The following is an 18,728-nucleotide window of genomic DNA, read 5'->3' on the forward strand; positions in this document are numbered from 1 at the left end:
GCTGTTAGTCCAGGTTCTGTGGGGCCAGTAAATCTGTGCTATGGACAGCACTTGTTTGCAAAGCTGTCATTTTAACTTCAAACTGATTACTGATTGCAATTTACATTAAGAATTGAAGACTGACCCCATGTACGACAAGTAGGTAAACAAAGAATATTAGTTGGAAGTTTAACTTACTCAAGAACCTCATAGATGTTGTTTAAGAGGAGACCTTTGTGGGCGTTTGGGCTGATTCCGGTGGCCCAATCAGTAGCTGTTGCCGGCCACAGTGACGAGGTTTCTTGCAAGTCAGCAATGCTTGTTTAAAAGGAGAGTTTCGTGGGTGTTCAGGTTTATTTTGACAGTCCAATCATTGGCTGGAGCAGGCTATAGCAACGTGATTTCTTGCAGGTCGATAATGCTTGTTTAAAAGTACAGAAGGAACATTGTTGGGAGTAGGCCAGTGCTGAAAGTAGGAGTGTCAGGCTTTGGCTCAGAGGAGGATTTGGCTCTAAAGAGTCTCCCAGGGAACTACGTCTGCATGAAGTTCATCCAGCTGCAGCTCCTCGAAGACCGTGTTAGGGATCTGGAGCAGCAGCTGGAGAGAGTGAGGAGATAATCAATCACAGTTACAGGGGAGTAGTCACTTCTATGTTACAGGAGGTGAATAGCTGAGTGACTGTCAGGAGAAATGGAAATGTGAATAGCCAGTTAGCACAGAGCACCCCTGTGGCCATCCCCTCAATAGCAGGTATACCATTTTGGATACTGTTGTGGGGGGTGACCTCCCAGAGGAATGCCACTGGGACCAGGTTACTGGCACTGAGCATGGGTCCATAGCGCAGAAGGAAAAGAGGGAGAAGAGGGGAGCAGTAGTGATAGGGGACTCCCTAGTCAGGGGAACAGACAGGAGATTCTGTGGACGTAAACAGGACACTCGGATAGTGTAGAGTGAAGGGGCTCAGGATAGGACAGATGGTAAAAAAGCAAAGATAGCATGCAGTCAGACCATCAGGAAGGGCAGTCAAATGCTAGGACAAAATTACAGCCAGTAGGTTGAGTATCAGTGCATTAGGAATACAGAATAATCAGGGCAGCAGATACAGTGCTCAAAGTGATATATCTCAATGCACGGATTATAAAAAATAAGGCAGATGATCTTGTTGCACTATTACAGATTGTCTGGTATGATGTTGTGGCCATCACTGAATTGCAGCTGAAGGATAGTTGTAGTTGGGGGCTGAATGTCCAAGGTTATGTCTTGTATCAGAGGGATAGGAAGGTAGGTGGAGGGAATGGCATGCTCTGCTGGTGAAGAATGGCATCACAACAGTACGGACATGTGACATCGGATTGGAAGATGTTGAATCCTTGTGGGTAGAGTTAAGAAACTGCAAGGGTAAGAGGACCATGATGGCAGTTATATACAGGCCTCCCAACAGTGGCTGAGATGTGGACCACAGATTACAATGGGAAATAGAAAAGGCATGTCAAAAGGGTAACGTGATAATAGTCATGGGAGATTTGAACATGCAGGTCGATTGGGAAAATCAGGTTGGTAATGGGTCTCAAGAGAGTGAGTTTGTTGAATGCCTACCAGATGGCTTTTTAGAGCAGTTTTTCAATGAGCCAACTAGGGGGTCAGCTGTACTGGATTGGGTGTTATGTAATGACCCAGAGGTGATTAGGGAGCTGAAGGTAACAGAACCCTTAGGAGGCAGTGATCACAATATGATTGAGTTCAACTTGAAATTTGATAATGAGAAAGTAAAGTCTGATGTAGCAGTATTTCAGTGGGGTAAAGGAAATTACAGTGGTATGAGAGAGGAGTTGGCCAAAGGAGTTGGAAGGAGATGCTGGCAGGGATGACAGCAGAGCAGCAATGGCATGAGTTTCTGGAAAAAATTAGGAAGGTGCGGGATAGATGTATTCCAAAAACAAAGTCGTGCATCCGTAGCTGACAAAGGAAAAAGCTAATGTAAAAGCAAATGAGAGGACATACAATACAACAAAGCAATAACTAACAGGAAGACAAAGGATTGGGAAGCTTTTAAAAACCTACAAGGAGCTTAAGGTAAAAAAAACCCTGAGCAGGCAATGAAATCGAGTTCATTTCTAATGATTGAGTTCAGCTTGAGAGTAAGCAAAGTCTGATGTAGCAGTATTTCAGTGGAGTAAATGAAATTACCATGGTTTGAGAGAGGAATTGGCCAAAGTAAATTAGAAGGAGATGCCGGCAGAGATGACAGCAGAGCAGCAGTGGCATGAGTTTCTGGGAAAATGAGGAAAGTGCAGAATAGATGCATTCCAAAAACAAAGAAATACTCAAATGGCAAAGTAGCACAACCATGGCTGACAAGGAAGTCAAAGCTAATGTAAAAGCAAAAGAGAGGGCATACAACAAAGCAAAAACTGGCAGGAAGATAAAAGATTGGGAAGCTTTTAAAAACCTACAGAGAGTAACTAGAAGAATTATTAGGAGGGAAAGATGAATATGAAAACAAGGTAGCAAACAATATCAAAGTGGATAGTAAAAGCTTTTTCAAGTACATAAAAAATAAGAGAGATGAGAGTGGATACAGGACCTTTAGAAAATAAGGCCAGAGAAATAATAACAGGGAACAAGAGATTAACGAGTATTGTAATACTAAATGAGTATTTTGCATCAGTCTTCACTGTGCAAGATTCTAGCAGTGTGCCAGGTGTTGAAGGGTGCGAGGGAAGAGAAGTGAGTGTAGTTACTATTAAAAGGGAGAAGGTGCTCAAAGCTGAAAGACCCAAGGGTACATAAGCCATCTGGACCAAATGAACTGCACCCTAGAGTCCTGAAAAAATTAGCGTAAGAGACTGTGGAGGCATTAATAATGATCGTTCAAAAATCATTGGGCTCTGGCATGGTGCTGGAGGACTGGAAAATTGAAAATGTTACTCCACTCTTTAAGAAAGGAGGAAGACAGCAGAAAGGAAATTATAGACCAGTTGGCCTGACCTCAGTGGTTGGGAAAATGTTGGATTCAACTGCTAAGAATAAGGTTATGAAGTACTTGGTGACACAGAACAAGATAGGACAATGTCAGCACGGTTTCCTTAAAGGAAAATCTTGCTTGATGAACCTTTTCAAATTCCTTGAGGAAATTACAAGTAGGATAGATAAATGTGAGGCAATAGATGTTGTATATTAGGATTTCCAGAAGGCTTTTGACAAGGTGCCACACGTGAGGCTGCTTATCAAGCAGTCCATGGTATTACAGGAAAGTTACTGGCATGGTTAGAGCATTGGCTGATTGGTAGGAGGCAGCGAGTGGGAATAAAAGGATCCATTTCTGGTTGGCTGCCAGTGACTAGTGGTGTTCCGCAGGGGTCAGCGTTGGGACTGCTTTTTATGCCGTATGTCAATGATTTTGATGATGGAATAGGTGGCTTTGTTGCCAAGTTTGCAGATGATATGAAGATTGGTGGAGGGGCAGGTAGTGTTGAGGAAACAGGTAGGCTGCAGAAGGACTTAGACAGATTAGGAGAATGGGCAAGAATGTGGCAAATGAAATAAAATGTTAGAAAATGCATGGTCATGCACTTTGGTAGTAAAAATAAATGTGCAGACTATTTTCTAAACGGAGAGAAAATCCAAAAATCTGAGATGCAAAGGGACTTGGGAGTCCTTGTGCAGAACACCCTAAAGGTTAACTTGCAGGTAGAGTTAATGTTGAGGAGGGTAAATGCAATGTTAGCATTCATTTCAAGAGGTGTAGAATACAAGAGCAGGGATGTGATAAGCATTGTTGAGGCCTCAGCTTGAGTATTGTGAACAGTTTCGGGTTCATCATCTAAGAAAAGATGTGCTGGCATTGGAGAGGATCCAGAGGAGATTCACAAGGATGATTCCAGGAATGAAAGGGTTATGACACGAGGAACGATTGATAGCTCTGAATCTGTACATGCTGAAATTTAGAAGGATGAGAGGGGGATCTCATTGAAACTTTCTGAATGTTGAAAGGCCTAGACAGAGTAGATGTGGAAAGGATATTTCCCATTGTTGGGAGAGTCTAGGACAAGAGGGCACAGCCTCAGGATAGAGGGGCATCCATTCGAAATAGAGATGCAGAGAAATTTCTTTAGCCAGAGGGTGCTGAATTTGCGGAATTTTTTTTTACCACAGGAAACTGTTTGGGGGGGCATGTCATTGGGTTTATTTGAGGCAGGGCTTAATAGGTTCTTGATTGGATGGTTATGGGGAGAAGGCTGGGGAGTGGCGCTGAGGACGGGAAAAAGGATCAACCATGATTGAATGGCAGAGCAGACTCGATAGGCCAAATTGCCTAATTCTGCTCCTATGTCTTATGGTCTTATGTTTAGAAGTGTCAGCTAGTGTTTAGAAAGCTGACCTTGGCAAAAAAGAAAAATGCCCCCTGGGCAGTAAATATCCACCACAATGTGAGATTAGGAAGGTTCTTAACTCTCAGAGCCTGAAAAATCATTGCCTGACAAATTCTCATCTCATAAGAAGTATTTGTAATTTAATATGAAGAGCCATGTCCCGCTAAAGCTAAAGACTAAATGCTATAATATAAGATTAGGCTAGACAGGTTTTGTTTTTAACAGGCATGGATGCAATAGGCCAAATTGGTCTCCTATGAGATTCAATGATCCTAGGATGTCTCACAACCTTTTGTTAATATTTTGAAACATTATAATTACTGTCTCAAATTATAACAATTGGAATCAATCTATTCAAACTACAAAAACAAATCAAAATATCAAGTCAGGTCACATTCGTGGGAAGAGGAACAGAACTAATGTTTTAAATTAATGATTATTCTTCTGAACTGCTGAAGATAAAATAAATACATTATACCACAGGGAGATGGGGAAATCTCTGATACTAAAACCAGGCTGATCATGACCAGCTGATAAGCTGTAAACAGGGTCATCTGATCAATGAGTCAACAGGAGCAGTTAGAGATTGAGAAGACAATGTAGAGACAATGTAAAATGCAGAGCAGGAAAACATGGCTAATATGTCAAATGTCAAACTGAACTTGTCCTTCATTTTCAGAGGAAGAAAGTGGTGGTGGGGGGTTGGAATTGTGAACCAATATCACAGATAGGCGATTGGTACAGGCAGAGATGTGAAGTTATCTGAAGCAAATAATTAGCCAGGTCAAGAAATCTAAAAGCAAAAAAAAAGTTCTAACAAGCTGGTGTGACAAGTGAAGAGATTATTGTGAAACACCATACTGCTTTTATCCATCTTATCACATTCTATTGTTTTACCTGTGCTTTCTACAAAGTTCCGTATACCTTTTTTTTCTCTTTTCATCATCAGTTTTAATATCGCCTTTAAAACGATAGCTGGAGTTGGGGTTGGAGTTGGAGTTATTAATTGGTGCATACAAATCTGGCCAACCAAGCTGAGATGAGGGGAGATTTCAGCCAATCAGAATCATCGGATGCTGTTAGAGGCGGAATGTGGGGTGTGAATGGCAAACACTTTTGACAACTTGCCGTCGACGTAGATGATTGGCGTCTGCGTGCCATTATATTGGCGGAAGTACAGAGCGGCTGCCGGAATTATTGTACTGTGATTGGCGGAGCGGTTGTTATGGTAGTTCGCTTTAGTTGTGGTGTCTGATGAAACGACCGCCCTCGCAGGCGTTGGAATCTAATTCTCAATACATTGCTTAGAGGGTGCGAAATGGCTGCAAAGGTGAGTGGCGGCCTTTCTGCTCCTGTGTTTTAGCCCGCGTGTATCACTGCATTGAGAGGACGGCCGAAGCCTTCTGTCAGGGGGTCACTGGACACCTGGCAGCGGTAGCAGGTGAATAATAGAAAGGGAGAATGGTGTTGAGACTGAGAATGGAGGATTTTCATAAAAACTGTAAATCAAGAGATGATAACGGAAACTGCACAATTTTCGGGCGGCGGGAGGAGGTGAATATTGAGTATTAAAAAAGACAAACACTGGATCAATGCAAGCATCCGAGCCAATTTAATATTAGCTATAAGGTCCTTGAATATGATTCTGCATTTCCTTCTCCCCCGACCCACTCACCCTCAGCACATAGACATATTGAGGAAAAATGGGCAGGTAGAAAGTTTTAAGCTGATATGCTAATAGAATTTATTGTTGCATAGAACAGTTCACTGGCATTGAAATCATCTCACATAAAATAAGTAACAGTTAAACTACTGATCTGCTATTGGCAGCGGCATGGCCCCACACTGGTTGAATTGCTGTGAGAGTCTCAGCTTACCAGACGAAGCTTAGACTCGCCACTGAACAATACCAGGAAAGAAAATGGTTAATCATTTGTTGAGGGACATAACGTTGACAAGGATATCTGCCCTTATTCTTTGAATGTTACGGGACCCCTTGTCTCAACCAATAAGAAACATGTAGGGACGATTAAACATCTCACCCCAAAGGGGAGCCTCAAGTAATCATATTAATACAGATTGAAAATCAAAACAAAAACTCCCACAGTTTCTGGAGATGTATGGGGTCTCAGCAGATAAGTCAGCACCTGTAAAAAAAAAATAAAATAAATAATTAATGTTCAGGGTATATGATAATTCTTCAGAATCTCTTTGCTTTGATGAAAGGCCATGGACGAGAAATGTTACCACTGTTTCTCTTTCAGCTAACTGATTGAGGCACTGAGTACCTTCAGTATTTCTTTGCTTTTATTTCTTATAAATATTGAACTTTGCGGCAGTCATTTATAGGATTAGGCTAAATATGTACCAAGAGTTTGATAGCTAACTATTATTGGAAGTTAATCAGTAACACAGCAAGCATATATTCTTCAGGTATATTTATTGTGCCATATTTCTTTCATTGTCCAAGTAATTTAAGAGGGGTAGCATATTTATTTGTGGATAAATGGTACACTGGATAAATTGACAGGTGTTCAAGAATAAATTACATTGTGGGTAAACACTAGGAAATCTGCAAATGCTGGAAATTCAAGCAACGCACACAAAAAAATACTGGTGAATGCAGCAGGCCAGGCAGCATCTATAAGAAGAAGTACAGACAATATTTCCAGCCAAGACCCTTCGTCAGGACTAACTGAAAGAAGAGATTTGAAAGTGGGAGGGGGAGATCCGAAATGATAGGAGAAGACGGGAGGGGGAGGGATGGAGCTAAGAGATGGAAAGTTGGTTGGCAAAAAGGATACAAGGCTGGGGAAGGGAGAGGATCATGGGACAGGAGGCCTAGGGAGAAAGAAAGGGGAGGGGAGCCCAGAGGATGGAGACCAGGCAAGGAGTTATAGTGAGAGGGACGGAGGGAGAAAAAAGGGGAAAAAATAAATAAGGGATGGGGTACGAAGGGAACAAGGGGCATTAACAAAAGTTAGAGAAGTCAATGTTCATGCCATCAGGTTGGAGGCTACCCAGAAGGAATATAAGGTGTTGTTCCTCCAACCTGAGTGTGGCTTCATCTGACAGTAGAGGAGGCCGTGGATAGACATATCAGAATGGGAATGGGACGTGAATGCCAACCTGATGGCATGAACACTGACTTCTCTAACTTCCGTTGATGCCCCTCCTCCCCTTCGTACACCATCTGTTATGTATTTATTATTATTTTTTCCCCTTTTTTTCTCCCTCTGTCCCTCTCACTATAACTCCTTCCCTGCTCTCCATCCTTTGGGCTCCCCTCCCCCTTTCTTTCTCCCTAGGCTTCCCGTCCCATAGTCCTCTCCCTTCTCCAGCCTGGTATCCCTTTTGCCAATCAACTTTCCAGCTCTCAGCTCCATCCCTCCCCCTCCTGTCTTCTCCTATCATTTCAGATCTCCCCCTCCCCCTCCCCCTCCCCCTCCCACTTTCAAATCTCTTACTATCTCTTCTTTCTGTTAGTCCTGACAAAGGGTCTTGGCCCAAAATGTCAACTGTACTACTTCCTATAGATGCTGCCTGGCCTGCTGCGTTCACCAGCATTTTTTGTGTGTGTTACGTTGCAGATATGTTTTATTTAAGGACCAAGATGCAACACTAACAAACCTTTATCATTTATTCTGTTTCTTCTGTAATTTTAGGAGACAAATGTACTGTTACTTAGCGCTGGATTTAGTCACAATTAATCAAGAGAATTTCATCTTTTATGATGTGATATCCATTTTTTTTTGTAGAGAAGTTGTGTGAACTGTCTTTGAAGGTTTTACCACACAGTTTAATATAGACATAGAATGATAGAACACAGGAACAGGACTCTTTGGATATTCAAACACCCATTTTCACTAATCCTGTTTTATTCCCTCCACACTTCCTTCATCTCCTTCTTGACTCTATCACTCACTCATGCACACCAGGGACAGTTTAAACTTATTGCTTTGCATGGTTTTTATTAAATGCTGAAGGAGACCAGAGCACCCAGAAGAAGTTAATGTGGTCAGGGAAAGAACACACAAACTCCACCCAGGCAGCACAAGGTCATTAGAGTTGTCCAAAGGTTGATGAACGTTCGTCATCCCTAAGCGTCAACTCCAATTCTCTTTCCACAGTGCAACCTGATCTGCTTTGTTTCCAGAAGTTTTTGTTTGTCTTTCATATTTTCATTGGCGTGACAGATGTTACATGACACAGGCCTTAGACGTACATTATCACCATCACTGTGCTGCTTAATTTTGTCTCGTTTGCTTAAACTTGGCTTGTTTCTTATGTTACTTGTCTCTTTCAGGTCATTTTATAGACAATTATTTTCATGATACTTCTTATAATAAAAGGATAAATATTGCCAGCTAAGTATTTGTTAGAGAATTCATGCATTCATTTCCGTGCTTCACATGAAATGAGTAGAAGTTTACTGTAGGCTAGAAGAGCCCATTTTCTATTTTACTAACAATATCCCTAAATCAAGGATCATGCAAGGATTATGTCACAGCTCCTTTCTTTGTGACTCTATGGATAACAGGCATGTACAAGAATGTAACTGGTGTAGGTAAAACTCCACACTGTGGTGAATGGAGTGAGAGGGAATTGATAGAAAAAAGTTAAGGGGTGAAAAATGCTTTCACTTCTTTGTTTCTGTAAAAGATGTCACACTCTTTGATTCCAGCTACTTAGACCCCCACAACCACCTCCCCAACGCCCCATTCCACAGAGACAGCTTCACATTTGAAACTATCATCTTTGTTTTTTAAATACGCGACTTCCTCCAGACCGGTGTCTCTCTGTTTTAGACACTCTATTCACCATTGCTCCACCATTCATGAGCTATCAATGTGCCAGAATCATCCACTCCCACTTCTTCAATCCTTCTTTAAAACTTTCCTTTAAAATCCCACACTGAACTGAGCTTCTCATTGTCTCTCTTAATCTCCCTGTATCCAATTTTTTGTTTGTGGTGCATGGGATGTTTGTCTTATATGAAATGAAGTTTATGAATGTCAGTTCATGATATTCACAGAAATATTTGCTTGCCTTGAAAAGCATTGACTAAAAATATTTTTCTAATTTAAAAGACATAACATTGCAATGTTGCAGACCCCTGTGTATAAAAAAACTCCTTTGAGTGCAACAGTTCAGCGGAAGAAGCCTGGACCAAAACCAGAAATTTCTGAAGATCAAAAGCAGGAAATAAGAGAAGCATTTGATTTGTTTGACACAGATGGTATTGGATCTATTGACGTAAAAGAACTAAAGGTATATTTCCAAATCTGCTTCAGTTGGTTCTTTAGTCCAGAAATTATCATTTCTTGTTTCCTTTGGCGGGTCATTGTTTTCTATGTTTCCCTTGTATAGCTGAACATTATGCAGTGATGCATCTAGTCACCCTGTGAATCACTGTAGCAAGTCTGGGTTTGTTATTGAAAAATGCAGTTTAAATATGCAGATGTAATATTAATGGTGAATACAATGAAGCACATGTAAGATATATTGCTGACCTGAAAGTGTCACCAATAATATACTAAAACTGCAACATCTATTCTTTTTCTACACAGTGCCCTGTAACTTTCCCATAAACATGAAGCTGCATTTTTTTTTGTTACTGTGTCAAATTTTCAAAAAAGTATTAAGGTTCAATTTTTGATTTAATCCACTTAGCTGATTGAGAAGAAACAACTATCACCTAATTGTTTTGCACTGTTCATTCCACTACAACAAATAACTGACTTTTGTTCCAATTTATGTTCCAGGTTGCAATGAGAGCTTTAGGATTTGAACCCAAGAAAGAAGAAATAAAGAAGATGATTGCAGAAATCGATAAGGAAGGCACTGGGAAGATTGACTTTAATGAATTTTTGGCTGCAATCACACAAAAAATGGTAACTTATAACACGAAGAAAGCTTTATTGTATCCTTCCTAAAAAGAAAACACTTCCATGACAAGAAAGAATTAAAGTCCGATCTGTAAATTTGGATTTCGCTTTAGCAAATATGAGAACCTACAGAAAGAAGCAGGAGCAGGTCTTTTAGCCCTGAAACCTCTTCCAACCAGTAAAATAATGACTGATTAGATTTTAGCCTCAACAACTCTCAGGTGCTCTCATGACCCTTACTTTCCCTTTATTCTGAATTCTGTATACTCAAATTTCAATTTACTATTATTATCAAAGTATGTATAAATTATGCAACCTTGAAATTTGTCTCCTTACAGGCAGCCACGAAACAAGAAACCCAAAAGAACCCATTTAAAAAAAAGACTAACAAACAGTCAATGCACAGAGAGAAAAAACCCCACAAATTGTGCAAACAATAAAAGCAAGCAACTAAACAGAGGGGTGATTGATAAGTTCGAAGCCTAAGGTAGAAGGAGTCAATTTTAGAAAACCTAGCACATTTATTTTTCAACATAATCCCCTCCTACGTTTACACACTTAGTCCAGCGGTCGTGGAGCATACGGATCCCTTCTTTGTAGAAGTCGGCGTCTTGGACCTCCAGAAAATGGTTCGCAGCAGCGGTGATTGATACGTTCGTGGCCTGAGGTGAGTTATACAGCTCTCGTTACAGGCACTTGCAGTTCAACTTTTTGAGTGATTATGCAGAAAGTTCGAAGTTAATAACTCATCTCCTTCTACTGTAGGCCACGAACTTATCAATCACCCCCTGTGGACCTCTTTCTGGAGGTCCAAGACGCCGACTTCTATAAAGAAGGGATCCATATGCCCCAACACCACTGGACTAAGTGTGTGAATGTAGGAGGGGACTATGTTGAAAAATAAATGTGTTAGGTTTTCTAAAATGGACTCCTTCTACCTCAGGCCACAAACTTATCAATCACCCCTTGTACTTTAAAAAGTTGAAAGTAAATTTTTATATATATAATGTAAATAAAATATGACCCTAAGATTCATTTTCTTGCAGTATACTGAATAAATCCATAACAAAATAATAACTATAACAGAATCAATGGAAGCCCACACCAACTTAGGTGTTCAACCAGTGTGAAAAAGACAACAAACTCTGCAAATTTAGAAAGCAAGAAATAATATAATAAACAAATAAGCAATAAATATTGAGAACAGGAGATGAAGATTCCTTGAAAATGAGTCAGTGTGGTTGTCATTGATGGGGTGAGTGAAGTTGGGTGAAGTTATCCCCTTTTGTTCATGAGCCTGATGGTTGAGGAGTAATAACTGTTCCTGTACTTGGTGATGTGAGTCCTGAGGCTCCTGTAACTTCCTGATGGCAGCAGTGAGAAGAGAGCAGGGCCTGGGTGGTGGGATCCCTGATGATGCATGCTGCTTTTCTGTGACAACGCTTCAGCTAGATGCGCTCAAGTTACCCGTGATGGTTTGGGCCGTATACACTATTGTTCCTATGCCAGGCTGCGATGCAGCCAGTCAATACACTCTCCACCACACATCTATGGAAGTTTGTCAAAGTTTTAGATGTCCTGCTGAACCATTGCAGGCTCCTAAGGAAGTAGAGGCACTGCTGTGCTTTCCTTGTAATTGGATTTGTGTGCTGTGCCCAGGGAGGTTCTCCTAAATGATAACGTGAGGAATTTAAAGTCGCTGACTCTCTCCACCTCTGATTCTCTGATGAGGACTAGCTCATAGGCCTTTGATTTGCTTCTCCTGAACTGTCAATAATCAGCTCCTTGCTCTTGCTATAATTGAGTGAGAGGTGGTTGTTATGACATCACTCAGCCAGCTTTTCATCCTCCCTCCGAGACGCTGATTCATCACCACCTTTGATTCAGCCAGTGGTGTCATCATCAAACTTGAATATGGCATTGGAGCTGTGCTCAGTCCCGCAGTCATAGGCGTAAAGTGAGTAGAGCAGGGGGCTACACATCCTGTGGTGCACCTGTGTTGATGGAGATTGTGGAGGAGATGTTGTTGCCAATCAAAACTGACTGGAGTCAGCAAGTGAAGAAATTGGGGATCCAATTGCACAAGGAGTTATTGAAGCCAAGGTCTTGAAGCTTATTGATTAGTTTTGAGGGGATAATGGTATTGAATACTAAGCTGTAGTCAATAAAGAGCTTCTTGATGTATGCATTTTTGCTGACCAGATGTTCCATGATTGGGTAAAGAGCCAATGAGATGGCATCTGCTGTGTAATTGTTGCACTGATAGGCAAATTGGAGTGGTTCCAAGTTTATGGTTTTTTATCACCGACCTCCCAAACACTTCATCCCTGTGGATGTACGTGCTACTTAATGATAGTCATTGAGGCAGGTTACCACGTTCTTCTTAGGCACCGGTAGAAGTGAAGTCTGCTTGAAGCAGATGGGTACCCCAGGCTGCTGAAGTGAGATGTTAAAGGTCACAGTGAACACTCCAGCCAGGTGATTAGTACAGGTCTTTAGTACTTGACCAGGTACCCTTTCTGGGCCCAATACATTTTGTGGGTTTACCTTCCTGAAGGCTGCTGGCATATCAGCCTCAGAGACTCAAATCACAGGATCTTCTGGGGCAGTGGGAGTTCATAATGGTTCCTCCATGTTTTGACAGTCAAACTGAGCATGGAGGGCATTGAGCTCAACTGGAAGCAAAGCCCTGTTGTCTCCTACGTTGCTTGATTTTACTTTATAAGAGGTGATAGCATTCAAGCCCTGCCACAGCCTTTGAGCATCCTTCATTGATTCAAGTTTAGTCCAAATTGCCACTTCGCCCGTGAGTTAGCTGTCTGGAGATTGTACCCGGACCTGCTGTAACTTTCTTGGTCACCAGACTTGAATGTCTTTGATCTGGACCTCAGCAGATTGCGGATCTAATGGTTCATCCAGGGCTTCTGGTTAGGGGAGACTGTAAATGATTCTGTGGGGACATACTTAACTGCAACTGTTTTAATAAAGTCCATGACAGCTATGGTGTATTCGTTCAGATCCATCAATGAGTCCTTAGGATATACTGAATATCCTTGGTAACTTGGTCTCCTCAGCTACAGGAGGTAATTTGATCACAAACTAGAGAAAATCTTGCAGATGCTGGAAATCCGAGCAACACACACAAAATGCTGGATGAACTCAGCAGGCCAGGCAGCATTTAGGAAAACAGTACAGTCGACATTTCGGGCTGAAACCCTTTGGCAGGTAATCTGAGGTGGCTGATTAACCAAGTCATTAAGTAATGGACCATTTTGCAACATAGAAAAGGACAGGTAACTCTGGAATTGCGTTCATTTTGACAAACTGTGCTTATGCTAACATTCAAATATCAGTAAATTTGCTGCAATATGTAGAATTGCAACTGAATTTGTTGTTAATACCACTTGAACAGAATCTTCGCATTTATGTAATAGTACAATACCTGCAGACCTTAACTGATGCATGACAATTATTTTTGGTTTTATCATAACTGTCAATTGAATATTTTTACATTTATTCATTTCCAGGCTGAAAAAGATACAAAGGAGGAAATTCTGAAAGCCTTTAGGTTGTTTGATGATGATGAAACTGGACGAATTTCGTTCAAAAACCTGAAACGTGTGGCAAAGGAACTTGGGGAAAACCTTACAGATGAAGAGTTACAGGTGAATTTCTTGGACATTTGATAAAAGTTAGGACATCCGTCACATACTTGACGTAAAACAGATGATCGCGGTGTACAAGAAAGAATGATGGCCAATAAGAATAAGGTCTGATAAAAAATTAAATTAGTTGATTAACTTGTTGGTCTGTTCTTGTACTGTGAGTAAGGACAGAATGTACATATGACAAATATCCTGGTTTCTTTGGGACAAATGTCACTTGTTTCATGCACTTAAATATCTTCTTCTGATCTCAAAGAATGAAACATCTCTAATCGATCTCTTTAACAGTTGAAGGATTTCAGTGTTTTGCTCCTTTTTACACTTTCTAGTTAGGATTTTGGAAGAAATGCACCAGGCTGTTAAGATTATGAAAAGAGTTTACATAAAACTTTTATACTCTGAACTTTAGAATACTCAGTCATGACTTGAATGAGCCCTTCAGATTTTGAAAGAAATTGATACAGAGAACCTTTTACCCCTGGTGGAAGAATTTAAGACCTTAAAATTAAAACCAGATAGTCTTAAGACGTGAGAAAACTTCCTCACTTTCACAGAGAAAAGTTTTTTGCTTGGATCCTGTTCTATACCAAGGAGCTTATACCAGAGTTTTATACTTGCACCATTGGCAATAACTGAATAATTTCCTTTCTCTCTCTCAAGCCAAGTTGGTGCAGTCTTTCATTGATTCTGTTATGGTTATTATTCTGTTTGGATTTATTGAGTATGCCTGCAAGAAAATGAGCCTCTGGGTTGAATAGGGTGACATATATGTACTTTGATAATAAAATTACTTTGAACTTTGAATTCTCTTTTCCCTCTCTCTGCACAGGAAATGATTGATGAAGCAGATCGAGATGGAGATGGGGAAGTGAATGAGCAAGAATTCTTACGAATAATGAAAAAGACAAGTTTATACTAATGTATGAATGCATGCTGCATGTGTTTTGCTTGTATGCATGTCACATGTTTATTCATGTATGATTCAAAGCATGCTTATTGGACAGGATATTGGATAAAGATAATTATGTATGTACTGGATGTAAGATGACTTTCCATTGCAAGCATTGAAGGAAATGGGTTACTTAAGTAAATTTCACAGATGAAAAAATATTGAAGATTTGATTTTAGGGTATATAAAAGTAATTTTAAGAGTTTTGCTTACATTTTATGCTATAATAAACAAGTACCTTTATACCATTACCATTTTTGAGAAGCAGCTTTCACTTCTGTAAAATTGTCTGTTATTTGAAGAAACTTATGGATATTGTTAAAACAGAATTTTTTAAAGTATACTTTACATAAAAGAGTACAGCACAAGGACTGGCCCTTCACGCAATGATGTTGTGCTGAACTTCACTTTAATGATTAAATGCCTAATTTAAATAATCCTTTTTGACCACATCCGTCCATTCTCTGCATATTCATGTTGCTATCTAAGAACCTCTTCAATGCACCTATCCTATTTGCCTGCACTAGCACCCTTGGAAGCACATTCCAAGCACCCACCATTCTCTGGGTATTTAAAATAACTTGCTCCATTGAATTTACCCTACTCTCTCACCTTAAATGTCTGCCTTCTAGTATCAGGCATTTCAGACCTGGGGAACCAAGACTGATTGTCTAATCCACATATGCCTCTCATCATCTTATAAACCTCTATCAGATCTCCACTTGAGCCTCCACTGCTTCAGAACAAACAACCTAGGTTATCCATACCTTCTCATAGCATATGCCCTATAATCCAGGCAGCATCCTAGTAAACATCTATTATGCCTTCTCTAAAGCCTCAATACTCTTCCCATAATGTGGCAAGTGCAATATTGCAGATGTAGCTGAGCAAGGGGTTTGTAAAGCTCAATGCCTCACCTAATATAGGCAAGTCATATACCTTCTTTACTACTCAATGAACTTGTGTAGCCTTTGTCATGAAGCTCCCAAATTTTAACGCTCAGAACAAGTACATTTGAATAGGGCAAGAAATTTTCAAAAACATTTTAAAGGTTTCCGGCCAACCTCAAACCTGCTCATTTTCAGTTTTAACGGAAGCTGAAAAGGAATATGTCAGGTGATGGATCGACTTGTAAGTTTTTAAGGAGGATAAGTATTTGTTAACCTATTTGATTGGTTGTCCTGATGAAGAGTCTGAGCCCAAATATAGATGTTTATTCATTTTCATAGTTGCTGGCTGGCCCATTGGATTTCTCCAGCATTTGTGTGTGCTGCTGTGAATTTCCAGCATCTGTAAACTCTCTCGAGTTTATTGCTCCATCAAACAAGGTCGATAAAATGAGATGGGCAGGTTCTGAATTGCGGTTACATATTGTCTGTGGGCCACAAGGAGCAGGAATGTTTCCAACTGGTCCAGTAAACATGCAAAACATGCCTACTTCTAGATTTAAAATTAGCAACATTAATCTTACTCAGCTGTCAACACCCCTTCCTACCATACCCCTTTATTCAACACAAATGTACACACAGAGACTCTGAGGACGTGAGTGTTTTCTTTCTCGTTGTGGCTCCAGTGCTTCAGACTTTTCACCTGGTGGGGTAGCCAGTGTGCCAAACATGCTGGTTGTCAAGGTAGAAACCTGCAAAAACCTTCTTGATGATGCCTTTCAGCTAAATTTCCAGGTTTCTCGTCAAAAAACACCTCCTCTTTAGGTAACTATCAAGATATAATGAAGGCTTTTAAAGACTTTGCACATATTCACATGACAGTGCACCCTGATGCCTTCCTGATCATGCCGGGGGTCTTCTACTAGGCCAGCTGTACAGTATTTATGTTATTTGTTTAGAGATACAGCACACAACAGGCCCTTCCTGCCAACCAACCCACCAATTTAACCCCAGCCTAACTGAGGAAGTCTCTGACCAATTACCACCAACATATCACCTTTGAAACCAGAGAAGCTAACACACTTGACCTCTGTTAAATCACCATCAAGAGCACTTAATATGACATCCATGCCCACACTTTGAAAAATCCAATCACATGGCTGACATTCTTCTCCCAGCATACAGCGAAGTACAATGCTATAGACCTCAATTAGGTAACCACTCAGTTTCTTAAACAAATACAGTGTTTATCTTGCCCTGAAGCACACACCCCAACAAGCTTGTTGTAATTGTTGTAAAACCTTTCCAGTGCTTCCATCACCTTTTTATAAAATGGCTACCAGGACCATAGGCATTTTCTAGATGTGATGTTGTCAAGTTTTGTGAAACAGATATTGTATACTTCTTCAATTATAGCTCTCTGGACAGCTGGGCTTGCTTCCTTTACAGTTTTGTTAACTGAGGAGTAACATTTAGCGATTGCTGGAAAATCTTTGTTCTACAATAGCTAGATATCTGTCTCCCACCAAATCTAGTGTTTACATTAAAATTCAATTACCAACTTGATGTCTTTTTGTAATTTGTTTCATTTCTCCTTTTGATTGATTAGTTACCCCAAAGTGAAGGTACAGTGTCAAGAGAACGCCAGGGAAAATTTCCTTGGATCTAGACTTTAATCATGTTGCAGTTGCATAGGTAGAGGCAGGAGTACGTAAATAGGAGGCTGGTGCAACTTCTGGAAACTGCTGTAATAAATCCCGTAGTCCAATTGGCTACTTGATCCTTATATACTTATTTATTGATGCAAATTTGTTTGATAACCACTTCAATTAAATGCTCCTATTTTACAGAAGCACGTGCTTGAACATATTTATTCATTCCAAGGAGTAAACACCAATAGCTTAGCAGGGATAAAATTGCAGATCTTTTCATAAAGAAGAGGTTTGAGATAAAGAGAATAACTTTTAAAGAGCTGGAAACGATGCATTTGGCCAAGTGATCATTATTACTTTAAAGAATGAACCTTAATGAGTCTGTAAATTCTTATATGCCATTATGCAGGCAGGATAAAATTCTGGCTCCCTTCAGGGTTCTCCAGAATAACTGCAGTTTGACATTGGTTATAATGTTTATGTCAATTATCTTCTCTATTTAATACCTAGTAAGGTAGAAGGCACTGGAGTTGGACATACATTTATTTTCTCAGTTCTTACAATGTTATTGCCCAAAATATTGTTTCCCAATATCTGTAGATGCTTGATTTATAATGTTGACTGTTTTATTGATCATTTTGGGGAAGGATGCAGATGGGGAGTGTATCTGTATACATCTCAGTAAAATGAAAAGTGTATAGATGAGTTGTTGTAACTGCAGTCGTTGTTCAGTAACCACCACAATTTGGACTCTGCTGTACTTAGTCTTCAAGATTGCTGTGGTGATATACACTGACCTTTTTAATGGCATTATGCTAAGTTTTACCAATACCTACTTTTCAGTTTATATTTGAGATGGAGTTAATTTTTATAACAATGCTGGAATTTGAATATTTACAGGATTATTCAGGACTTAAAAACAGTTTTGTGAAAATTAAAAGTAAATCTTGTTAGTTAGCATGCCAACAATACTGCTTGACTTACCGCACTATTTTACAATCCTAGGAAACTCCCCTGGATGATCCAATATAATCAGTGTTAGGTGCTGACAGACCAGGAAAATAATGTGGTATTGCACCCACGAGGAGGGTAGTTTTCACATTTGTTGTTGGCTCTGTTGAATGTCAGCTGGTGTGAGTGAAAACAGTGGACTAAGGTGCTAGATTTCCAGGCATATTTTATTTCCAAGTCCTTTTCTCAGTCAGCCGTGCTTTCTCCTTCACCTCAGCTTGTCCTGTTCTCTCATGAACAGTCAGCTTCTAACAGCCCTGACCATCAACAACAACTTACGAAATTTAATTCTTCAGTTTTATAATGAACTGCTTTAAGGCCTT

At 40.2% G+C, this 18,728-nt stretch overlaps 2 protein-coding genes across 4 annotated transcripts in view; one reads left to right on the forward strand and one right to left on the reverse strand.

Annotated features, from left to right (window-relative positions):
* The window catches only part of nsdhl (NAD(P) dependent 3-beta-hydroxysteroid dehydrogenase NSDHL), a 20,476-nt gene extending 15,166 nt beyond the window's left edge, over window positions 1–5,310 (reverse strand). The window contains exon 1 of the mRNA XM_072270610.1: window positions 5,278–5,310. Within this exon, the coding sequence (XP_072126711.1) occupies window positions 5,278–5,299 (22 nt within the window). The 5' untranslated portion in view covers window positions 5,300–5,310. The remainder of the gene's footprint in view (window positions 1–5,277) is intronic.
* Window positions 1–17,308, forward strand: part of LOC140204169 (centrin-2-like) — a 22,090-nt gene extending 4,782 nt beyond the window's left edge. Inside the window, exons 1-5 of one of the 3 annotated variants that reach the window (XM_072270615.1) lie at window positions 5,536–5,683; window positions 9,444–9,624; window positions 10,119–10,247; window positions 13,769–13,906; window positions 14,736–17,308. In XM_072270615.1, the coding sequence (XP_072126716.1) occupies window positions 9,457–9,624; window positions 10,119–10,247; window positions 13,769–13,906; window positions 14,736–14,825 (525 nt within the window). In that variant the 5' untranslated portion in view covers window positions 5,536–5,683; window positions 9,444–9,456 and the 3' untranslated portion in view covers window positions 14,826–17,308. Of the gene's footprint in view, window positions 1–5,535; window positions 5,684–9,443; window positions 9,625–10,118; window positions 10,248–13,768; window positions 13,907–14,735 lie in introns of those variants that run through there. The other 2 variants (XM_072270614.1, XM_072270613.1) reach the window with 2 other exon arrangements.
* Window positions 17,309–18,728: the final 1,420 nt, after the last annotated feature.

The sequence above is a fragment of the Mobula birostris genome, chromosome 10 (assembly GCF_030028105.1).
Source record: "Mobula birostris isolate sMobBir1 chromosome 10, sMobBir1.hap1, whole genome shotgun sequence".
NCBI classification, from domain to species: Eukaryota; Metazoa; Chordata; class Chondrichthyes; order Myliobatiformes; family Myliobatidae; genus Mobula; species Mobula birostris.